Genomic DNA, 25,052 nt, shown 5'->3' on the forward strand with positions numbered 1-25,052 from the left:
TGAAGAATCCAACACACACACAAGGATAAACAGCTTCTGAGTTGCCTTAGGATTTGCTGAAGCAAAGAGCAGAAGGAAGTTTACAAGATGTTCCCCAAGCTGAGCTCTTGCATCTTAAGTACACCCTTTGGTTGTTCCACACTGTATTTCAAAGCACACAGAAAGGGCCCACCAGCCTAAGTTAGAAATACTTGTATTCTCTGCTCATGGAGCTGTGCTTTTGCTGTAGTTAAGTCCCCCTGCGTGAGGCTTACTCTAAGGTTACAGTTTTAAACTACATGAAAAGAATACCTTGCAAAATAATCCTCATTAATTCCCACAAGAGGGATCATGGATGAGGGGAGGGCAAGAAAACAGCTTCTACACTATACTTGGATTTAATACATTGCAGCCACCCTTGAGCAAGACAACATGTTCTCGGGACGGGGATACTGGTTTCCCTGCTTAGGTGTTTCATGTACTTCAACTTTATTAAAAACACATCCCATGACAAAGGCTCATGCAGTTCCTCCCAGGCCCTTCTCAGAGATTTTCCTGACACACTATTAATTGCAAAGAGGTTTATTGATAAATGTCTTCCATTCTATACTGGGCAATCACTTTGAGTTAGAAAAGAGACCACTTTCACTCTTCTAAGTAACAGACATGTTTACTGCAGCCCTGGATTTTCCTGCCACAGGAAGGGGGCGGGGGGGGGGAGGGGAGAGAGCCACAGCCCTCTCTTTGCTGGCAGAAGAGGCAGATTGCCACGTGCTCACCCTCACACTGCAAGGCCCGGTCTGGAAGAGTCCCTGCTGCTCACAGGGGGAATTTGGTTTATAGCCCTTGGTTCTCTGGAGCATCGGGATGCCAGCGCACAGAAAGGGAATGCCCTGGCATGGGACGAAAAGCCGCTCGCCCTTGCTGCCGCCCTCCAACACCCACCTCATGCCCATGTAACACCATCAACACGCACAGTGCAGCCATGCTCAAGAGGTGCATCTTGCCCTCCACACCCATCACAGGCCCTATGGGACCCCCACCGCACAGGTGGCCATCGAGCACCCTCACAGCAAAGTCCGTTTCACTCCTCGGCCAGGATCGCCTCTTACATGGAGGGAGGGCGGGCACTGGGGACGGGGAACTACACACCAGATGCACTCCTCCCTGGTGCTACTCAGGAGATGCAGCAGGGCTGCTCGGACAGCAGGCAGGCTGAGCCCAACCCGGCCTTCGTGAGCTAGCAAGTGCCACATGAGATGCAGCAGAGAGAGCTAATGGGGAGGAAGGTGCACACTCGGCCCCTGCCAGTCCCCCCCAGGCAGGGCTTGAGAAGGGAAGAGAAAGCGAAGTCCAGGCTTGAGTAGCCTTCTGTGGGCACGAATGCTAGAGAGGCAATCCCCATGGCTCTTCCAGACTCAGAACACACCTGGGGAAACAAGCAAGGAGACAGGACAGGAGGGAGGGGAGTGGAGAAAACACAGACATCCAAGTGAATCAGACAGCAGTGAGAAGCAGGTGACAGCAAGCAGTGGCTGGCCTTCGCACATTCCCCTGCTGCCCGCAAGGACAGCTCCGCCGAGCACGGGCCTCCCTCCTACAGCTTATTCTAGGTGTCGAACTGGAAAGGGGGAGTTGGTGGGTTGAGCATCAAGGCATGGCTGCCACATACCCATGCAAGAGGCACTGTTCTGCACTGTGGGAAAGAAGAGGTGCTCCAGAGCATGCAAAGTGTAAGGAATGCACACACAAGAACAGCCCGTGGCTCCGATGCGCAGCAGCCTTCCCAGCTACAGGACTGACACTGCGCAAGGGCTCTGCGGCAAACTGCCCTGAGGAGGGACATGGGCACAGGGCCTTTGGCCGCCCTGGGATGCTGTCCTCCAATGGACGAAGTCCACTTACCCACCGAACCTCAGGCACGGTGAGCGAACATGGGCGGGAGCTGTGCTGATAGAGAGGGTGGGCCCTGCGGTGTGTGCAGGGACAAGGCCGACTCAACCCACCGACCCACATTTGATGGTTGTTACCTATAGCCGGTTCTCCCTCCAAGTAGTAGCCTAAAGGCTTTTCAAGGCATTCTCCCGCCTAGGCAGCCTGATCCCTCCTTTTCACCCGTGGAAACACACCACAACCCTTCAGCCTTTGCTCAGTTCCACATGAAGCGCATCTGTGGAAGTTATTAGGAATTCAGCAAGAGTGGACACCATCCAGGCACACAGGATCCACTCTGGTTTCTTTTCCTAGAACCTCAAGAGGAGCCTCACTTAGAATTGGGTGACTCTGAACCCAGGGATTTATGCCAAGAATCAGAACTGGAGTAGCCCTCCTCCATGCAAAAATGCAACCACTGCTCCTTCTATTAGCAGCATAATTTAGGAGGGGTCCATTGTGTTGTTGCTGTTCTTAAGCAACTGCCAGTGAGAAATCCTTGCAGCTCACCTGGGGAGCAACCAGTATTTCCCCTACCTATATTCAGCACCCACCCCTGAATCAGAGACATTGCAACAACTCAAGTTCATAATGAACCAGTTCCTAGGCTACCATCACAGGGTGCAGCCACTTCCTCACCCTCTGGATTAGATCTCTCCCCACACAGGGTAAGCGGTGTGGGCGTTTCCTTGAGAAAGGGGCAGGGACCGGGAACTCGGTCTGCAGGGCAGCACATGCGTAGAGTAAGGGACAGGTTGTTTTCCACAAAGCAAAATCATCAGGGCTGTGTATATTCATAGATGCCCACAACCCAGATTAACATACTGCAACCAAACAACCTAAGATCTGCAGCCACAAGAATGCAATTAAGCTCATAGTATTTGTTCCATGGGGTAGTTTTCTTCTTGAATCTACAAGGCAGTTTTCAATGGATGTGACAGAAGAGAATGAAGGGGAGTACACACAGGTAATCAATGCATCCTGGCAGCCAAAACCTCCCTTTAAAGAAGGCCCGGGGTGGGGGCAACGTACAGGTTCTCTTGTATGGCAAATGCCAGGGATGCAAGCAATATACACAGCCCTGCTATTAAACATTCCTGAAGAGTTCTGCCCTTTTCAACTGATGAGGTAAAATGAATGTTTTGAGGGTTACCTGCAGGGAGGCAGCATGGAGGGGCATCAGACAGAATATGCCTGTCCATCAGGGTCTGTGGCATGGGTAGCACAGAAGGGAGGGATGGGCAGGTGAGCAGACAAGCAGCAGCGGCAGCAGAGAAAGAAAAAGAGGGCACCAACAAGTTACATTCCTACGTCAAGCATCCACCGAAGCCTTATCCAGGGCTTGCCACGGGGGGGGGGGGGGGGCGACACAGGGTGATAGAGGCCCAGCCAACCTTCCAGACCCTCTCAGGCAAACAGGTGCAGGGGCTGAGACTACAGCACAAGTATGTGATTGCTGCAAGATACCAAGAAGCAGGGATCAGGGCAGGCAATGGCTGAGCTGGGTCTGCAAGCGGGGGAAGTCATGCGCTTGGTAAATCACAGAGACAAAGGTGTAGGTGCTCCACGGCCCGTTGCCACGGCAGGTAGAGAAAGTTGCTCTAATCCAGCATTCACTTGGAGAGAGGGCATGCCTTTCCAGTTACATTGGGGCACCAGCAGTCTGAGTTGCGGGGGGAGTGGGAGGAGTACGAGCAGGATGGGCTGCCTGCCAGTATTACTCTCAGGCTGTACCCTCTTTGACACTTTGCCCTCCTGGAATCTGCTCTGACTCACTATGTTGTACCTTCCATGGACACCACCTTCGGCCCAATTGCATGCACTTGCTAATGCCTTGACGCAAGAAGGTTCTGTTCATGCTGCCCCTCTCCACTGCCCCCACCAGGAACATCCACTGTAGTGTTTGTGAAAGCAGAAAGGCACAATCCTGGGATTAGCAGGCAAGAGAGCATGTTAATGCAGAGGAGGTCCCCATCTCCCTGTCTGCTCCAGGGCAAATCTGGAGACCAGGCTCCAGGGTGACGCCAACCCCATTTAAGCCAGCACACTTTGAACAGAACCCGAGAGAGCCAACTCGGCCAAGAGGCTAAGCTGGTGCAAAAGCAGGGTGCGGGAGCAAGGTTTTTTCCCCCATCACACCCAGGGCTCGAGCCAGGGAAGTGGGCAAGCAGTGGCAGCCAATAACAACCCTTCCCACCACATGGTAAATCCATATAATACAGAGGAATGATAGGGCCATGCAGCCAAGCCATGCAATAAAACGGCAGCAAGGCAGGCAATGCCGTCTGAACTTGTGCAAGGCACCAGGGTTTCCAAGCGAAGGAGCTGCACGCCTCTCCATGCCATATTACACGTAAGCCATGACAGAATCTGCTTTTGCCCTTTACTCAGCAGTGCCACCGCTGCGACTGGCTGGGCCTTTCGGCAATCCCGCGCATGACACATCCCAGCGGTCCTCCAGGAACAACTCTGCTCCTTCATTGGCCAGGGTCCCGAACGCACCGGCCAATGAAGACCCCTCTCAGGCTTGCTCACAGGAGGCGGCAGTGCGTGTCCTTCTTCTTCTTGGGGGAAGAGTCTCGGGTTTTGCCCTTTCCCCGCTCGCCCCCTCCCACAACCCCCGAGGGGTTCTTAGATGGCCCGCCCGCCTGGCCGTCCGTGGCAGGACTCCCCTGTGGCAACTGTGTTTTTCCGGGGGAGAGCGGCTTTTTCGCGGGGCTTCTCGCACCTGCTCTGTGCTGCTGGCTCTTGGCATCCATTTCGGACAGGCTGTAGGCCATAGCCAGCTGCAGGTCCTCGTCTTCCTCCTCACTGTCCGTGTACAAGATCACAGGAGAAGAGCTGGGAGATGGACGCTTGGGAGGCGGGCGCTGAGGTGGCGTCGCCACGGGAGAAGATGGCGGCTTACGGTTCTGCAGGGCCTGCTGCTCCCGCCGGCTTAGCTCCAAGCCAAGTGCCAAGTCATCTGGAACACCTATGAGGAAAGGAATGCAGCCAACCATTGGAAATGCCCTCCAGGCCAACTCAGCAACTGCCACAGCTCCACCCAGACAGGCCAAACACCCTAGATGAGGGGAGGGTAATGGGGGAGCCGGGGTGGGGCCCATGATGGAAAAGCTGAAGACGACAGCTGCCACTGAAACCCTGCACTGTACATGAGCAACAGCATCTTGAACACAGCCACAGGCAAAAGCCCGTCTGAAAACCTTCCAGTGCCTTCCCCCCATTTCTCCCTCAGCTCCCTCTGCCTGCCCGCAGTCCTCAGCCTTGCATCCTACCCCTGCTTCCTGTCTTTTCTGCATCCAAGTCAAGGGATGTGCAACCTGGTGCTCTCCAAATTTTTGGACTGCAGCCCCTATAATCTCTGAGCATTGGCCACACTGGCAAGAGTTTATAGGAGCAGTAGTGCAAAAGATTTGTAAGGCAATAGGTTGTTCCACCATTGCCTGAACTCTCTCCCTTCCCTCCAGCCACTGTTCTGAAGAATGCTGAAGAAGATACCTTCCAAGCCCTAAATATTGTGGGAGCCATTCTGTGGACACCCCACCAACTTAATGCTTTTTGGAGAGGGCAAATCTCTTACAAATTCATCTCACACCTGATTACATTAAATGTCACTTTGAGAACAACATGAAGGGGATGAGGTCTTTTACTCTGTCTCTGAGGACAGAGATTAAGATCAACGGAGAAGGTATCCAAAGTTCAAATTTCTGGTGTTGCACTGGAGAAAACAACCCTCTCATAACAGCAGAAGATCAAGTTCTGGGATTCAGGACCAGCCCTCTTGGTAGCTGCTCACCATTAATCTGGATGGATTTCAGCTCCCCATTTTCTTCCACTTCCACCCTCTCCTGCCCGTTTTCGACAATCCTGGTGAACATGAGAGAATGGAGAGAAAAAACAATCAATCCACACCCAACCTGCCAGGGCAAAGACAAACTATGCCTGGCCTGCAAACCAATCCATACCACCACGATGCTATGTCAAGGCAACACCTTTCCTCTAGAATTGGGATAATAATAATAAAAATTTTACTGATCCAATGAAAGAGTCATTAGTTAAAAACTCTCCTTCCCACATGCTCACTTTTTAAGCAGGACTTCAAGACATGGCACAACAAAGAAATGTCTTTCACTCCTTCTAGACCAATCTCATGTGACTGGGTGGATTTCTTCAAGCAGATCATCATAACAGGGTCTGTGGTTCAGCTAAGGAGGCAAGCAAGCCTGTGGTGCTCATGTACAAATATACCCAACTAATAGCTAGGGAAACTCAAATGGCAGCCAAGAGAGTCCTCTCATTTTCTACAGGGTATTTTTTTTTATTTGTGCATACATTAATATACCACCTTTTGACTCCTCAGACCCTCTGGACAGTTACATTTTACAAAAAAGCCTACAAATTCAAGTAAGAACAGAACTAAAGCTGCATACTAAAATAATGCTGAGTTTAAACAATCTCAACTCTCTAATTAAAATCAGGCAGAACAGAAGCATTAACTGACTGCCTGTAAAAGTCACAAGGTTAACCTCGTGGGAGGGAATTCCATAAATAGAATGCTGTCACAGAAAAGGCTTTGTCTCAAAGCCACACTGTGTGGTGAGACATACTAATGGCCCTTAGAAGATGACAACAGTCTACAGGAAGGCTCATTTGAGAGAAAGCATCATTCAGATTCTGGCTTTATACAGTGAGAACCAGCACTTTTAACTGGGTCCAAAAGAACACCAGAAGCTAGTGTAACTGACTAGCACCACTTCCATATACCACAGCAACCAAATTCTACCCATTAAACCCACTGCCACTGCATTTTGCAGAAGGCAAAATTATCAAACACTCCTCAAGGGCAGCCCCAAGTAGAGTACAGTGCAGTAATCCAACTGGGGGTGGGGCAGTGACCAAGGCAAGTACCATTTTGACCTTCTGCAGGGAGCAGTGAAACTGGACTAGTAAAAAGCACCGCTGGCCAAAGCAGCTGCCTGAGTGCTCCCAAACTGCAAATCTGATTCATCAAAGTGAGTGCTACCCTAACCCTGTACTTCCAATTCTGAGATGACAGGTAGCATGATCACACGTGGATAGAAGAAAGAAGTCATCCACGATCTGAGACAAATGGCTTTGCTCCTCTCCTCCCTTCACCCCACTTGCCCAGTGCTATGGCTCTGGCTCCTGAAATATTCAAGCATCTGAACACACAAGCCACGTGACCTGTCAAGGAGCAGCTGAGAGTTCAGCCCTTGACCAATGGCAAGTGGTACTCACTATATCTGTGGAAGGGCAGCATCCAACCAAGTCTGCCAGTGTGAATTCCCAGGTTCAGTTTCTGGCACCTCTAGTTAAAACACTTTGAGTACCAGGTGCGGAAGGGGTGTGCTGCATAGCATAGGATTCTACACACAGCATCCCTTGTGCCAATTCAAGGAAGCAGAGATGAACAAGAAGGGAAGGCTGGGCTTCAGGGAGGGAGCAGCATGGATTGGCTCCAAGAAGGCTTTAACTGTCCTCCAGGGCCAGGAGATGGCAGCAGAAAGGGTAAAGAAAGAGGGAAGCAGCTGAAAAGGCTGTGCTAGGCTTACCTTTTGGTAGTGATGCGCTTGCCATTGACAAACCTTGTGGAGGTGGAGACGGAGCGGAAGCCCATTCCGGCATTGATGCCAGGACCAAGTGTAGAGGTGAAGAACTCTGCAACAGAGAACACCGTAATAACTTGCCAGGGAGGGTTCAGCCAGCTTGGGCACCAGGAAAAGCAAATACTGAGACCCAGCAAGTGAAAGAAGATGCTGGACAAGCAAAGCCTTTCTTCTGAACTTCCAAGGGTGAACAAAGAGGACAATATATGAGCCACCAAGTTATGTGGTGCAAAACACAGCAAGATTAAATAGCCAGAGGCCAGGAGGCAAGCAGGGCGTCCTTCCAGGTGTCTCTTCCTTACCCTGTGATGCTGGGAAGGGAGAGAAGAATGTCCCCGCCGCAGGATGCCGGGGTCCAGGTCCACGCAGATCTGAAAACGGATCATCTAGAAACAGATCGAAAGAAAAGATCGCCCACTATTACTGAAAAGCTCCCGGCGAGAGATGCCTCCTCAAGGCGTGCGAACCGCCTGCTGGTTCCCCCCGTCTGCCCCGAGCTCTGCGGAATTCCTGGCAGAATGAGACCTTGCCCACTGCGTGCTGCTCGTGGATGCAGGGGCTATGGATGCTCCCGGGGGCTGGCCCTGCCCTGCCCTGCCCAAGCCTCCATTCTCTGACCCAACAGAACCACCAGCTAGCAGCAGAAGGCCTGGTGAGCCGCCAAGCACTCCCAACACCATCTTGCAGGGGGAAGCTTTTCCCCTTGCCCAACATACAACTTTTGCAACTTGTCTAAACCAAGCCCAAGGCCAACCTTTTGCCCACAATTAACTTGCTTCTTGGAAGGAATTTCGCCAGGGATGCTGGTGATTTCTGTGTCAGTGGAGCTTGTTATCAATTGCAGCTTTTGTTCTGAGCCTTACAGGAGCCATCCATGGTGGTGAACCTCTTTCAGAGGTGGAGTTCAGTACCATGGATGGTTCCTATGAAGCTTGGAATCAAAACTGCACTGGATAAGGAGCCCCACTAACACAGGGTCACCAGCTTCCCCAGGATTTGCAGGGATTCACAGGGTGACCTGGCTGCCTTACGGTTTTTTTCAGAAGATAAAAGGACAGCAACCAAATTATACATATTATACCCACTTTTCTTCTTCCTTATAGTAAAAATGGGTTTCCAATCATTAGCATTTGCGAACTGTTCAAAATAATTTCAACCCCTTCCACTATTGCTTAAACTTGGAACAAACACTCTCCTTGACTATCACTAATAATCCAAGTTCATGTAATCAGAAATGCAATTTCCCATAATTTAATGTATCACTCTCTAGTACTTGAGTTTTGGTAAGATTTCCAAAACATGGCATGTATTACTCAAGCAGCAACAATCATGCCATGAAGAAATGTTTCATTATTTGTCAATACCTTAAAAGTTTGTTTAAAAAAACCCTTAGGGTCAGGAGGTGACAGAGGGACACAAGAGTCCCTTAGAGTCAGACGAATTTAGTCCAAGGGCGAGCTGGGGCTTTCGGCAGGATTCCTTTCATGTTCCCTGAACATGGAGATGTCAGGATCTGACCCTGAGACCTCCTGAATACAAAACAGGACCACTGCCACTGAGCTTCAGCTGCTCCAGAATGTCATTAACTGGAATTTCATTAATACTTTTAGGAATTCCTGGCCATAAATGCACACCAGTTACTGGGGAATACAAGCAGGAATACAACAAAATGCTTGACCAGACAAGTCTTTGGACTGATCCAGCACAGTTCTTCTCAACATTCTCATGAAAAGGGCCTTCTGTCCCTCCACCGACCACCCCACTATGGTACAGAAGGGATACCAACTTAAGAAGTAGAACACGTACCAAAGAAGTCAGCAAAAGGATCTCGCCCACCAAAGAACTCCCGGAAGACATCATGGGCGCTGCGGAAAGTGAAGGTGTATTCCGGCCCTGGATGAGCCCTGGACCCACTGGGCCCACCTGTGGAAAGAAAAATGGCAACAGATGTTAACACATTGTTTTTTGTTCCTTGCAAAAGGATTAAGATGCAGCCTCAACACTTATTTATATCCATCTTTTCCCTGCAAGGAACCCAAGGCAGCTGACAACACCCTCCTGCTCCTCTCCATGTTATCCTCACAATAGGCTGAAAGTGAGCAGCTTCATCCAGGGAGCTTTGTGACTAGAACCTGGATCTCTTGCATCTCAGTCCAGCACACCAGCTCCCAGGCTCTTGGTTTACGAGGCCTGAGGCTTTGGGGAATGAACTAATTCAGGTGTTTTCCATCCAGACCTATCAAATCCACAGCTTGCCAGCAGTGCACTGTACCCTGCTGTTTCTGCAGGACCTCTGCAGGTAGCTTCACAGATGATGAGCCAGGAGCAACACATGGAAAATTATGTTGAACAAAAAGCCAACAAGAACTGCAAAAACCAGGCATGCTCTTGAAAGCAATGAGATTCCAACCATCTCAACGGGGATGCATCCTTTCTCTGGGCCATACAGGCCTGGCCTCAATACAAGCTGCTTTAGTTTTGTGCAAAGTAGGAGCCACATTCTGTTCTCAAAGCAGGTACTCAATTGTGCCACATCCTCCCAAGAACAACTTTGTCAAAGACATCCATCACACAGTGATGCCAAGGTGGAAGGTGCTAATGAGCAAAGCATGCAATTCTGAGCTGCAAGGAACCTGATCGTTGTTACCTCCTTCCTTTTTACCACCCCCAGGGCAATCTGGATTGCTGTTTCTAACTTGAGCCATGGTTTTGAAGCACCAGATGGCATTTGCCTCTCCCCAAGCTAAGTTGAATCCCGACCAAGCAGCTTACCTGCACCCATGAGCCCTTCTTTGCCATATCGGTCATAGACCTCACGCTTGCTCTCTGAAATCAGGAAGCATCCAGGTTAGACAGTTGTCCTCAGAGAAGAGGGTGACTGGGGCAAATCTCTCTGGCCTTGAATGGTGACACACATCCTCATCCAGAGAATGCTACTGATATCAACGAGTCTAACCCCTGATCTTCTCTAACCAGCTCTGATTTGTATTAGGATGTAGCGGTACTTATACAGGATGCTCAGAGAACTCACATTATCTCTGTAATGCTTGCAGCAACCCACACAAGGAAGCCAGTATAGTCAGGCCCATATTTCAAAGAAGAATTCTAAGACTGTGAGAGGGTAGTCAGTCCAACAGAGTCAATGGTTAGTCCAGACAGCCAGTGGCCACCCTGACTGCAGATTGTCGGGCACTGCAGTCCAGCACATCACAAGTCTAAGCTTTAAGGCATCTCATGTCCATGGATGTCTAGTTTGTCCCAGGGAGCCTGTCCTGGTGCTCCAATCCTTTCAAGGCTTAATTGGGTGTTCTCAGCTTTACCTACCAGCTATTTCCTATATCAGGAGTAGGCAGAAGATAGATCTCTGCAGTAAGCTTTCAAATGCTTAAACTTCAGAAGCTGCCTTAGATGGATTCAGACCCTTGGTCCATATAGCCTAGTACTGTCAACACTGACTGGCAGCAGCTTTCCAAGGTTTCAGGCAGGATTCCCTCCTAGTCCTACCTGGAGATGCCAAGGACTGAACCTGGGACCTTCTGCACACCAAAGAGATGCTGTGCCAGTGAGTGATGGCTTCTGACACCCACCTGTTTAACAACATCAATTATAAAGTAACTCCTATCCTAAGTTAATTGCTGAAATGAAGAAAGTTCAGGATAACCAAAGGTGGGTTTCCTGTGTGGGAAGCATAAGCACCATAGAGTTCTAGTAATCAGAACAAACCTGCACTCATAATTCTTTAAGGCAACATCTTTAAAGACTAGGGGGAATCTCAGGGTTTTAATTACAAGCAAAGGACCCCTCCTGCATATCTTATCTAGACACGCCCTTCTCCCCACTCCAGGCCAAAGCTGTGAATAGATGTTACCCCCTTTGTGAAAGGAGAGATCTCAGGGTAAGAAATGCCCCCCAGTACATGGGCAGGACAGTCAGAAAGGCTGAGGGAGGAGAATAAAAAGGTCACTTGCTTACTGTCTGAGAGCACCTCATAGGCCTCCGCTATCTCCTTGAATTTCTGCTCAGCATATTCCTTGTTATCTGGGTTTTTATCCGGGTGCCACTGCAGGGCTTTCTTCCTGTACCTGTTTTAATCCCCAAAGACACAACAACAAACAACACAGTTGGTGTGTGTTTCTTTAAGATTCCGTACCACAGAGATACCATTGCTCCACCACATCCCTCTCTATCTGGACTTTCTTTAGCAGCCATTCCATGTTCTGCTCCTATAAGAAAGGCGAGACCCTCAACATTATGTGAAATGAAATTATTCCCATGAACTTCTGCATAATGCACAGCAGCAGGTTGTGAGACCAACAAGAGAAGATCCCCAGCTCAACTGAAAGCAGTGAACAATCATTACACAATCACACAATCATTGGTTCTCCAGCATGTCACTCCCATCAGAGCACAAACAAACAGCCAAAGGTTTTGCTTTATATTCTAAGGGACATTTACATATGTAGCATGCAGCTTACCATTTTAATTTTTCTTGGGTTCACTGTGTGAGAGAAGTTTAAACCTTCTCCTACCAAATGCTTCTTTTGCTAATCTCTCTTTGATGACCACAGAAAGAAAGCCAATCAAACTTTCCCCTGTTCTGTTAGCCCCTATACGGGGCAGGGCACAACAGTTTAGGAAAACAAGTTTTTGGGAAGGGGGGCTGCAGCCTTACTTGCAAGTAAAACATGAGAATATGCTGTAAGCTGTGTTTTTAAATGTGCCATCGCTTTAGAATTACTAAAATATGTGGACTCACAGAAGGTTTCCTATGGCAGGAGTTGGAAAGCTATGGCTCTAGCTGCTGGAGGGCTACATTTCCCATCAGCCCCAACTAGCACAGCAAGTGTTTGAAGATGATGGGAACTGTAGTCTAGCAACCTTAGGGGACCTCAAATTTCCACTCCTGCCTTATGGCCACCAAGGTTTCTCACAGCAGAAGCAAGCAAGCAATGAGCCTGGCTGTTTGGCTCTTTGGTAACTTGCTTCAAGAGTTCCTAGGATACTTTTTACCTTCTTACATGTGTCCTGAAGACTTAGGACACATCCAACCTGCACTGGCACAAAGAACAGGTGGGCAAGTTCCTCTCATGAGGAATTTGGTGCTAAAGAGCATTTGCATCTATACTTTCATGACGCTGTAATACCGCAAAGAACTCCAGGCTGAGCATATGAGGCAGTCCCTTTGTTTACTGTCATTCTTGTGCTCCAGAGCAGAAGTGGGCAGAAAGGAGACTCTTTGGACTTCCACTCCCAGCATTCCTGGACATGCTGGCAGGGATTTCTGTGACTGACATTCAAAACACCGGGAGAACGATTTTCTGCCCAACCCTACAGTTATGCACTGCCCTTCCTGGTCTTACACTTCAAGGCTGTTCAGTCCAGGAGTGCTGATTTCCCCACAAGAGCACTTTTTGAGGACAAAAGTAGCTCTACAACAAAGGTTGTCCCTCTAACATACGATTACCTTGCTCTGAGATGGAGAAAACCAGTCTGTCTAAAAGATCGAGCTCGTTTTCTTTCCCACAACCCCAAGTGTTACTTCCAGTAAGTTTCTCTTGTTACATACTTTAATTGCAATCTCAACCAACCAGTATGTATTCTAGCTTGGGAAATACATGAAGCAAACTTTAGAAAGCCAGTGCAATAAGTTATTTTTTCCCTTGGCAATTAAAAAATACACTATGTTATTTTTTGCTTGTCATTTTGACCATCCTCATTTTTTATAGTAATGCTCCTCTGAGAAATTCTGAACATTGAAGTAAACAAAATCAGACAAGTGGAATTTAAGTCACCCTTCAATTGAGGATTCCCAAGGAAGCAGAGTGTACAGTACAGAGTGTACAGGGAAGCTACCGTAATTTCTCTGCGGTGGCACCCCATCTATGGAATGCGCTCCCCATAGAAGTCTGCCTGGCGCCGTCGTTATTTGTTTTTCAGTGCCAGGCTAAGACCTTTTAATTTAAAACTTATTTTAATTGTTAATTTATTGGTTATTTATAGGATTTTAAATCTCTTAAGCCAAGATGCACCGGGTTTTACTATTTTTATTGTATAATTTGTTATATTTGTATATTTTGTTCTTGTTGTGAGCTGCCCCGAGGCTTTATTGCGATGGGAGCGGCATAAAAATGTCTTAAATAAATAAATAATAAAGTAATTAATTAATGCTGATGGATGCATGGCACCTGGTTACTTGTTCTGCAAAAGCCCAAGGAGCCAGCAATGCAGCTCAAATCACCTGTTCTAGGCCTTTATCTAAGAACTACTAGATTCTCCACAGGAAAACTGAGAACCCAAATGCACCAAGCAAAAAGGGAAAGAATCCAAGGCAAAAATGCAGGAAAGGTGGAACACACAATGACTTGTTAGCGTCAAAGGCAAAAGTGGCAATAAAATTGACCTCCTGTACATCCTTGTTGTTCCCCATCTGGCAGGAAACATTGCACACCTCAGGATGCTTTCATTCTTGTCACTGACTCAATCCAAATTCCCTTCCTTGCTTACTACAGCCAGGCACACTGTGCCAACACTCTCACAGAGCATCCAAGCCACACGGGCACCAGCTCAACAGCCACAGCAGGCACAAGGTAAAAGAAATATCTCCTGACAAGCTGAACGGGTGGCCTCATGCAGAAAGATAAAAAATGCAACTTACGCCTTTTTGATGTCATCTGGTGAGGCATTGTGGGGCACCCCCAGTGCTTCATAGTAATCCACCATGGTGTCCACTTGTGTTCCACTGGGAGACTGAAGTGGGAGGAAGCAGTTAGTATGTAAGACACCTCTTGCAGCACCTCACAAACCACGTCCTCCTCTTCCTGTTATCCATTTTTCCCTTCAAACAAGGAACCCAAGGCAACTTAGGTGGTCCTCCTTTCTATTTTATCCTCACGACAAGCCTGTGAGTAGGTTAGGCTCAGAGCCAGCGCCTAGGCCAAAAGGCACACAGTGAGCTTCATGGATGACTGGGGACAAGGACCTGGATCTCCTGAGTCCCAGGCCAACACTCTGACCACTATACCACACAGGGACTCAGGGGTAGTTTTCCCATATACTCTACTTCACTGCTGAGAAGCAACCCAAATGACTTATCATACCAATCTGAGTCTTCTAGGCACATGCCAAGGGGACTCACTGATACACCCAGACCAAGAGCTCTCAGTTCCTGGGCTCTTTGGAACTACTGATGCTACTGCAGTAGGGAAAACTGTACAATCCAGGTCAGCAAAAGAGAAATTGCCAAAGCAGCCAACAGTCCACCCCAAGCCTCATTGCAAGGTCAGACCACTTGGTAGAAGATTGGGAAGAGAATTCTGTGAAATTGCCCATGAAAGGGAAATGCTAGGAATGACCTGAACTCAATATAAGGAACTGGAAACATTTCTACACTGAATTTCTCCTCTCCAATCATTTACTTCAGAGCTACTTTGGAATGTATAGAAAATAGCTGGTTCCAAATTGGATGAATTGATTCCATCAAGGAAGTCACAGTCTTGTGTTTACAAGAGCTGAGCTATAAAGGACAGGTCATTTATAAGGTCACCATAAATTGGAAGGGCACAAGGAAAAAAGAATTCTAAAAAGCACACCGTTGCAATTGCTCCAGGCACAGATCCAGACTGTTACGCAATGAAATCTTATGTTTCTTTCCTTTTTTTAATGAGACTTTCCGCTTTTCTTTTTCTGTTTTCAAAGGAGTAAGATTAAGAACATAAGAAAGGCCATGCTGAACTAGCCCAAAAGTCTATCTAATCAGCATTCTGTTCATACAGTAGCCAACCAACTACCTACAGGAAACACACCAGCAGTCATGTGGGCAACAGCATCCTGTACCACTTGATGCGCAGACACATGCTGCTTCCATGCAGCCATCACAGCAGGCAACCACAGTCTTACACCCCATGCTCGTGGCCATCACCACATTCTGCAATAGCAAGTTCCATGATTAAATTATGAGCCTTATGAAATGTTTCCTTTTATCTGCCCTGAATTTCTCACCCATTCAACCGCCTGGGCTGATCCCATGTTCTAGTATTTCTCCACACCACGCATAATTTTGTACACCTTGATCACATCTCCCCTCACATGCCATTTTTCTAAATTTAACACTCTGAAGTCTTCCTGCAGGCACACAAAATACATAAAGGTCAATGAAGGCTTAGAAAACTGAGGGCAGCAGAGTGGGATTTAAAGTACTGTAATAACAGGACTATGACAGCAGCTCCCTATTTCTCTATAGTTCTCAACCGTTCCCCATTAGGACAGAATATACTTCATTCCTTCCTTCCTCTATCAAATTTGTTCCTTTGCAGACAATTAAGGTACCAGTTAGTTAAAAAGGGAAGTAACTCTAATCAGAAATAAAGCTAAATTAGACAACTGTCTAATACGCAAATGCATCAACCCACTAAATCTAATGTTTCTGGCCAAGTATGAAGTTATTTATTTTAAGAGAAGAATTTAATATCACAGTGGTACCTCGGCTCACGAACGCCTTGGTTCACGACCAAATCAGGTTGCGAACAAAAATTTCATAAAATTTTTGACTCAGGTCGTGAACTCCGCAGTGGGTGGCGACCCCGATCACGGCCATCTCCCCACTCTCCTAAGTGGGGAGATGGTCATGATCGTGCTGGGGGTGGTGGTGGGGGAGATGGCTGAGATTGGCCCGTCTTTCCTGCAGGAGCGCAACGGTGATCTCGGGCATCTCCTGCCCCCAGCATGATCGTGCCTGTCTCTCCCACCCAGTGCACCTGCGTTCGCGCCTGTCTCCCACCCCCCAGCGTGCCCATGCTCTTGCCCATTGCTCCCCCCCCCCCAGCGCGGCGGGATGACGGGCTCATGCAGCGATGAGAGGTGTGATTGCGGTCGTGCTGGGGGGGTGGGGAGATGGCCATGCTCATGCTCAGGGTGCAGGGGGTGGGGAGATGGCCATGATCTTTTTTGTTCTTTGTCACTTTGCTTTACATTTTTCTGATTAAAAAATAGTTACAGAATGGATTAACCTTATTTATATTGAACCTTATGGGGAAATTTAATTTGGCTCACGACCAATTTGAGTCACGACCAGTCCTGGAACGGATTAAGTTCATGAGCTAAGGTACCACTGTATTGTGCTTTAAGCAAGATCCATTCCACCCTGGACAACTCCTTGCACTCTAGATTGTGAAGACCACCCCCAGAAAGCCAGCATGTGCATTTTTGAATCTGGCATCCAAAAACTTTGTAGTGCAAAGCAAAAAAGCCCAGCAGTATTGGGTTTTCATAGGAGAAGGAATTTGCTACAGTTTCTTTGAGAAGTGAACATAAAAATAAAATTACCTAAATATACACTCTCAAAATTTGCATCTAGTAAACAACTCTGAATAGCTCCAGCTTGCTTGCCTTGAAACCCATAGATAAAATTTCAGTTCTGAATAACTCCTATACATCTACAAGTACATAGCAGATACAACCTGGCAGATGCCTCCTGAAGCCTAAACAGGATTTCTGGTTCAAGCCACAACAGCACAACATCTTTTTGTTAACTGCCTTAAGCCAAGGCTAGAGAACCCCTTTCATCCTGAGGGCCAAATTCAATTTCTTGGGGACCATACTCCAAAGAGGGGTGGGACTGAAGGCAAAGGGGAAGGGCCAAAGCCAAAAGAGGTGGGGCCAAAAATACAACAACAACACAACCCCAACACACTTTAGCTTAAATCTCTTACTACCAATAAATGAGTCTCAGAAGAAACGTCAATTTTTTAAATGGAGGGGGAAAACTACATAAAAGAAAAAACCCAAAACAAAACCCTACCATAAAAGCCAAGAATCATTGTGGAAAAGGAAAGGTATGACCATGTGCAGAACATTGAAGGGCCACATTTGGTACCCAGGTCTGAAAAGCCACAGTCGCTTGAAGCTTGCGTTTTTTCAGTCAAAACCACCTAATACTTATTCTAGCCAAAACTGCCTCAGCTAAACAGGAAGTGGCTTTATAACAGTTGCTTGCAATGTGGAGATTCATCTACATGTATGCCTTTTGTTACAGCCCTGCAACATCACTGTGCACGCAGTGGGCTGGGCCTCAGAGTAAAAAAATGGAGGTCCCACTGGGAAGCATTTTTACTCAGAGGCCGGACAAGCAAGCACCTGAGCTGACCCAGCTCCACTGCACCGAAAAGGATGCTACTGGCCCAGGCCTTGCTCTTTAAGTATCTTCCAGCATTAAGCGGTTTAACAGCCATTAAGTTTTTAAGAGATCAGGAGGCTAGAGGAGGAGCAAGAATTGCTGCAGGAAGGGAACACCACAAGAAGGGTTATCGATCTAAGAAGGCCATAGCCTGATTCTAAAGCTCAGCTTGCCTGCTGACTTGCAAGTCCGTGCTTGCCAGTTCAGTCTTGACATTTGACTCACAACCAGAAGCTAACGGGCTAGTTGTATGCCATGCTGAAGCACATCAAGCGGACACACAGCCCCTTGAATCCAGGTGATGTACAATAGCATGTTCCTTACAAGCTTGCCTGCACCAGGGCCACCTCAGCACACTTTGCTGCCTAAAACAAAGAATTCAGGAGAGGCCACCCTCACTACAACTCCATATAGCTAAATGCCAGAGGAAGCTTACTTCACTCGTGACTGGACAGCATGCTAGATTAAAGGGTGCAAGGCAGAGCCATGTAGTATACACAGCTCGGTCCTCCAAGAGGTGAACAGTTGGGTGAGGTCAGGAGATGACACTGGTCCCTGACCCCACAGCACACACACACTCCACTTGTTTACTGGCAGGGATGGCCTGTCAACTACCAAACTCATCTTGCCTTTTCTATCTTCTCCTGATACTCATCAGAACTAACCTCTTTTGAGCCCCTCAGTCTCATTTACTGGTATCTCTGATTCAAGAAGTGCAGCTTCCCTTTATCCCCTTGATATTTATGCATCTTTCCATCAATGGGAGAATAAGTGTGGTGTGAAAACCCGGGTTCAAGTCCCTATTCAGCAAATGAAGCTCTTCAACTAACTTTGGGCCAGTCATTGATTTTCAGCTTAACCAACCTCACAGCGTTCTTGAGAAGATAACAGAAAGGAGGAGCATGTAAACCAACCTAGATTCTTTGTAATAGGAAAACAGGCAGAATATAAATGTTAGAATAAATAATAGCAAAGCGTGTTTTTCTTAAAGTATAGATTTAAAATGGTGATGGAGAAGAGAGAATGAGAAATATCCCACTACCAAAAATAAAATAAACCAAACCAAACCTCATTTCAAATTTCAGGCTGTCCTTTCTTTCCCCCTCTGCTGGATTTCCAGGAAAATCAGAAGCCATTGTTCAGTGGTAGAGCTTTGCAGGGAGAAAGTTTCAGGTTCTGGAAAAATTCCTGTCAGAAACCTTGGAGAAGTGCTGCCAGTCAGTGGCCCAGTGCATAGCTTAAGCAACTCTGAACCTGGGCAGTATGGTTTGTCTGAGGGAATATATTTGAGTCCAGAACACAGCCTAAGCTGTACCTTGGCAGGTAAGTAGGCAAATAAATAGTGACTGGCATGTGCAATGGCTTAAACAAGTCACTGTGATCATGCAAATCAAACTGGTGAAAACAATACTAGGCTAGCTGGACCAAAGGTCTGACTTTGATAAGACAACTGCCCATGTTCTCTTTCTCAGAGCTCTGGACCACTTCCTTACCTTCTATTCGCTGCTTGGTGGAGTGCTGAAGCAGAGACGGCTTCTACAGCAAGGAGGGGTTTTGCCTCCTCTAGGAAAGAAGCAGAAAGATCCCCTTCCCCTTAACACTCAGGTGCCAGTCCTTAATCCCAGTATCCCTTTAAAACAAAGATCCCCAGGGTCACTCCACCTTGCGCTGAGGCTCTGATCAAGCACTGATTCCCAGTAACCTGGAATATGCAAAACAACAGTAAATTGGCAGAGTACCCCCCAACAGTGGGTGCCCTGGGAGCAAAGAAAGATGGGTTTCCAGGACAAAAACTGGGAGCCCAGCTTGCATTGAGCAATCTACCCACCCCAACACTGCACATTTTCAATCCAGAAACAAAGAAAATAACACTTCCTTAACGCTTTCACGTTATCCCATGTTGTACTGTATGTGTGCAGATACCGTCATCCCAGATTACTCCAAACGTTTCACAAATTAAAGGCCCGATTTTATGCATGTTTAGACACAAAAGTATCTACAGTTCACAACATGGCTAGCTGGACAATGCTGCGGGTTGCAGGAATTTTCTATTGAAATGTGCGTCGGACTGCACCCTAATTCTTCTCCCCGCCCCTCCCAACTCATATTATTGGTGTTTAAAGCGAACTAGATCCGTAATTTTCTCTGCCACTCAAGGCTGATCTAGCAACTTAGCTCTTATTCAGTTCAAGGGAATTCGGCTAAAACACAAAACCTGTTCCACGCCCCATTTTACCGGCAAAATCCTTAATCTACAGCAAGCAACCTGCTGCGTTCGGGCGAGCGCCGCCGGAGTCTCCCACCCTCTCTTCTACACAGTATGGCTCCTAATGAAAAGGCGCATTTTGCCTAAGCGGCTGGACTTGGTGGCTCCAGGCCTGCGCTTCTCCCTTTGTTTTGCGTTGTCCCGTCGGACCAAAGCACCACAGATCCGGCCCCCGGGGCCGATCGCGTTTCAGCTTCTCGAGTGTTCCAACAGCGCCTTTTCCTGCGCCACCTAGTCAGTCGCGGGCAGCCCATTTTCCTGCCGGCGAGGAACACCATCCATAATACGCATTCGCGATAAACAACACCAGCTGCAACACCTTTAGGTTGAAAGCGCTTTTTTTGCAATTCTGGGCGGAGAAGACACAGGCATTCCTAACACGAGACAATGCCTCTGTTGGGCTTCCCATTCCTCCATTTTTAACCCTATACACTCACTGAAGAACACTTCCTATCCCCCGTTAATTAATCCAGAATAGAAACCACGTGCTGGCTCCGTGCCCACAATTACTAACAAGGATCAGAATTCCCCACTGGAGACACAAACATGCTTTGAAGCGGGGAAGAGAGGAGTGGGCGTCACCGTGATTTTACTACGCTTTATTCAGCCTGAATGTGGGTACCATAGGGCGAGGTTTGAGAAGGCACCAAGTCGGTTGAAGGGAATTATTACCGATCAAGCAACTTCGAGACACTGCCTCCAATGCACTGGCACGCAATATTCGATCTGCGCTCCCCCATACACGCCTTACACTACTGTAAGGCCAAACTCTTCCCTTTTGTTTTTTGCAAAGACGTCTGATGCCCTAGACAAAAACAAAAAGCAAGCACGCTCCGCAGCATGCTCCCACCCATCGTATAGGACCCACCAAAGCCACCTACCTCACCACTTGAGGAGGCTCTGTCCGGATCGCACCATGGCCACCGCAACACCCACCTCGCCCAGACGACGGACACAAATCTGCGCCTACTGCTCTAATCCTCGGCCGCAGCTGTCAAGGGAAAAGAAGGCCGGCTCCTAGCCAGCAAATCCAGAGCACCCTGAGGATTGGCAGTGCCAAGGGCCAATGGAACGCGCCGCTCCATTGTGACGTCAAACGATGCACTTTGAACTGATGAGGTAAGGCAGCCCAACCGCAGAGAGCAGCTGTAGAGACGCCGGAGGAATTCTCTCGATTGGGCTGTTTGTGCTGAGGAGCGCAGCGGAGCCTCCCCGGATCTCACGCGCAGCCTTGGAGGGGTACACTCAGGCATCCCGTTCTGCTAGGGCACGCACGCAGCCGCCCACGCGGCACTCCACCTTCTCGGGTTATTGCTGCCTCTTCTCTTTCAGAACCTGCTGCGCAGCGTTACGTCTGTCTGGCCTCCGCTCATGTTTTCTATGTTAAACAGTGGGTCTTGCTGCTACACGTAAACCCCTGTACTGAGAGGGGTAGGAAACCACCGTTTAGGATGCATATGTGCACGTCTGACGTTTGCACTGGCTCGTTTGGCCAATCATGAATGAATTAGATAACCCTCCTCCGGATCTTTTAAATAGAGTAAATGTAGGTACATTCCCTTGACAGTATTGGGGACTGGAATGCTGAAGAAATTCACAGAACTCGGCAGAATGTTTGCACATTATAAATCTTTAAGAACAAAACTCCTTGCAATTTGGTGTGTAGAAGCACATGTCAGGATTTGAGCTCTCCAAGGCCGAGCCCCAGCTCTAGTTTTCAGTAGATTTTGCCCTGAAATGTGAAGAAATTATCTAGAACTTGTTTTGAGTTTGTGCAGCGCCCTTGTCCCTCATCATCAGGAAATTTCAAACAGCCTGGACAAATCTAATTGTCCAGCTCAAAGTGTGTGTTTGTGTGTGGGGCAGTCATCTTCAGTGTGTGGGGTAGTCACCTGAGAGCATACACTTATTTTAGCAAGTGCTGTTGTGTGAAAGTGAGTGAAGAAAGACTGCGGGCTATGCAAAGAGAGAGGAGCAGTAACACCGCTAAGGCATGATGCACCAACAGAGCAAGCAAGATGGATGGCAGGTCAGCTGCAATGACTCAGCATTTCGGATATTGCTGCTGATAACACATTTGCAGGGTTCAGATACTAGATGGGTGGTGTCACAGCATTGCCAACTTTTGAAACATGAAAACAGAACAAACCCTGGGAATATGGGAATATGTCCCAGCATGGGAATATGTCTCAGTAGTAAATGGGTGGCACACTAAATGCCCAGAAAAATGGATACAAACAGCAAAATACTGTATGCATATGAAGGAAATCAAGAACAAGTATGAATGAATCAGCTACTCTTTAAAGCACTTTCCCTTTTCTACATGTTTCTCTCTGTCCAACAAGTTAGCCACAATATGGCCAGAGCAATTAACCACTCTTGTACATCACTCCAACTGGGTGATATCCAACTTGTTCTGGATGGAGTTTCAGTCCCCCTAAAGAACAAGATCCATAGTTTGGGGATGCCCCTGGATCCAGAGCTGTCATTTAAGGCACAAATGGACTTGGTGGCACAAAGCACCTTTTATCAGTTTAGGTTGATATACCAACTATGACCCTACCTGGACAGAGAAAGCCTAGCTACAGTTATCCATGCTCTGATAACCCCTCATTTGGATTACTGCACTGTGATGCACATGAGGCTGCTTTTGTAAATGGTCCAAAGACTCAAGTGAGTCCAAAACAGAGGAACAAGATTGTTAATGGAGACTGGCTTACAAGAACATACCAGTCCTCTTCCAGCTGCACTGGCTGCCAGTTGAAGTATTAAAATTCAAAGCCCTAAATGGCTTGGAGCCAGGTTATCTGAAGGAGCACCTAATCTCATAAGTACCTACCTGGATCCTGAGGTATCTTTGGGAGTCCCTCTCTAAGAGCCCCTCCAAAGGAAGTGAGGCAGGTAGCTACCAGGAGAAGGGCCTTTTTGGTTGTGGCACCCAGCTATGGAATAAGCTCCCCAAAGAGTGCACCCGGTGCCTATTCTGTATTCTTTTCAGTGCTAGGTGAAAACCTTTCTCCAGTATTTTAACAGTTAACTTTAGTTTTAATATTGCATTTTACCCTGTACCACTGCTATACCTCTTTGCTGATTCTGTTGCAATCGCTGTGGCTTTATTGTCTTATGATATTTGTTTTTGTTTGTTGGTTTTTAACTTTTGTTAACCACCCAGAGAGCCTTGGCTATTGGACAGTATAAAACTGAAATAAATACATACATTATATTTTTATAGAACTGGTGATGCCAGATATAAACTTGATATGTGCAATAGTTGCTACAGGCAGACATGTCTCAGCTTAGCATAGCTAGAAGCACCAAGCATCCAAGGGGCCAGGCAAGTTGATGACTCTTGAGATTTAGTTTGCTTCCCTGAGAATGAAACCCAGAGCCTGAGATCTACCAAAACAAACCACTGGGGAGCTTGCTTATCCTGTTGGAAAACGTGTGTTGTGTCCCCAAGGGCTGTTGCTCATTGCTCATGAACAAGGCAGTGGAGTTCTGCTCATGAACATCCAACCCCACAAGGAGCCTCCAGATATATGAGTGAGGAATGTCAGTTCTGGCAATAGACCAGAAAAATGGGGCCAGGCTGTGCATCATATCACTATGATCTAAAACAACTTAACCTGTGACTTTTTTTGCAGCTTAGATTCATGCTCTCTGTGTTACATACATTTAAATATGCAAATATTGCCTCAGGAATAGGGCCTGCGCCAGATTAGACACTGCCCATGTTATGGCCTGGTAAATATGCATATGTTTTATACAAGCTAAAACTTGCTTATTATTCATTACTATTAAACAAAGTAATCATTCCTGAAGTGCTTTGGAAGAGCCTTTCTTAGCCCAGGATGAATTCACCCTGCTCAGTTCCAAAGTATATTCACTAGGGCAGGTCTCACACAAAGAATATGTGCAGTTAGATTTTAATCTGTGTGCGCATCCACTTGCAAAATAAAGTAGAACAGTTTCCTAGCCCTGCTACTTTGCACTTTTCCAATTACTTTCTTCCAAAGTATGGTAAAGAACAGAGATTAACTATCAACTTGTTCAACAAGTTGGTCCTCTGCTAATGTGCTTTGTCATCTACCTCACACTACAGCCAGGACTCAATTCTCTGAGTCTGCAAGTTGGTGGGAAAGATGACTGCCATTCTGAATGTGCAAAGCATTGAACCGTTGCAACTTGCTTCCATGCATCTGGGTCAGAGCATGTGGCTTTTGCCTCTCCTGCACCTCTCTCTCCTCCCAGCGCCCTTTGGAATAATCTCCTGAAGCAATCATAGAGCACCTGATCTCACTGTGTTCAAGATACGTACAAGGGACGACTTCCTGCTATCATCTCACCCGCATTGCCTCAAGTAGCCAAATCAACCAGGAAATATTCTGTGTTTTTACAGGCAGAAATTCTTCACTAAAGTTCTGCAGGAGATAAATTATACCTCATGGATATTTCCTTCTTTTCAAACCATGCAGATACTTCACTAAGCTCCTTTACAGTCTGAACCTGGCTTTTATGAATCTCACCCACCAGCCTTACACAACCTGGTATCTTCCAAATATTTTGGACTACAATGCTGAACCTTCTTGTCCATTGGCCATGCTGAATGGATAGGGCTGATGGGAGTGGAAGTCCAAAGCATCTGGGGGGCATCAGTCTGGGCAACAGTTTTCTCATACACTGAAAACTCTTTCCACTCATACAGACACCTTGTTTTTTTTATTTAAGTACTTGGATCAGGGTGAACTGGAATGGGAATGCAGAAGAGCCACAGACTGGTTCTTCAGTGAATGGAAGGAGCCCCTGTGGGGTCAAGCCCCTTGCTCTTCCCACAGATGATTCCCTGCTGTGGGCATTTTGAGAAGGCCTCCCAGGGCCTGTGCCCAAAAATGCCAAACTCTGGCATCTGAATAAATCCAGCAGATGCGCAGCTAAGCTTGGCCAGTCTGTACAGTGCCCAGTGGCACAGTGAGACAGGCTGCTTCCCAAAGAAGAATGTGACTGTGCAGACCAAGAGCCAGATGGTGACCTTTATTGGACACAGGGTGTTTGCTCTCCTCTTGTAACTTGGGGC

At 47.5% G+C, this 25,052-nt stretch overlaps 1 protein-coding gene across 7 annotated transcripts; it reads right to left on the reverse strand.

Annotated features, from left to right (window-relative positions):
* Positions 1–545: 545 nt before the first annotated feature.
* LOC123027363 (dnaJ homolog subfamily B member 2-like) lies at positions 546–20,985 on the reverse strand. 7 transcript variants are annotated; one of them, XM_044438150.1, is made up of 12 exons: positions 20,860–20,984; positions 19,206–19,275; positions 14,197–14,288; positions 11,514–11,623; positions 10,314–10,367; positions 9,348–9,464; positions 7,844–7,927; positions 7,488–7,593; positions 5,711–5,781; positions 4,640–4,885; positions 3,065–3,119; positions 546–1,408 (listed from the first exon to the last, which is right to left on the reverse strand). In XM_044438150.1, exons 3-11 carry the CDS (start codon positions 14,259–14,261, stop codon positions 3,091–3,093), a joined length of 882 nt encoding a protein of 293 aa, XP_044294085.1. In that variant the 5' UTR covers positions 14,262–14,288; positions 19,206–19,275; positions 20,860–20,984; the 3' UTR covers positions 546–1,408; positions 3,065–3,090. The 7 variants fall into 7 exon arrangements, with proteins under 7 accessions (XP_044294085.1, XP_044294080.1, XP_044294086.1 ...); XM_044438145.1 differs by adding an exon at positions 19,375–19,414 and having other exon boundaries at positions 546–4,885; positions 20,860–20,985; XM_044438151.1 differs by lacking the exon at positions 3,065–3,119.
* Positions 20,986–25,052: the final 4,067 nt, after the last annotated feature.

Source organism: Varanus komodoensis, unplaced genomic scaffold (genome assembly GCF_004798865.1).
Source record: "Varanus komodoensis strain SLA01 unplaced genomic scaffold, ASM479886v1 scaffold32, whole genome shotgun sequence".
Classification (NCBI taxonomy): domain Eukaryota; kingdom Metazoa; phylum Chordata; class Lepidosauria; order Squamata; family Varanidae; genus Varanus; species Varanus komodoensis.

Excerpts from the sequence above, each read along its gene's own strand:
- LOC123027363 (XM_044438145.1), bottom strand. The coding sequence starts at position 14,261 with ATGGTGGATTACTATGAAGCACTGGGGGTGCCCCACAATGCCTCACCA. Across the intron at positions 11,624-14,196 it reads CCAGATGACATCAAAAAGGC|GTACAGGAAGAAAGCCCTGC; the intron begins GTAAGTTGCATT and ends GGATTAAAACAG. Across the intron at positions 4,886-5,710 it reads GAAATCCATCCAGATTAATG|GTGTTCCAGATGACTTGGCA; the intron begins GTGAGCAGCTAC and ends CTTTCCTCATAG.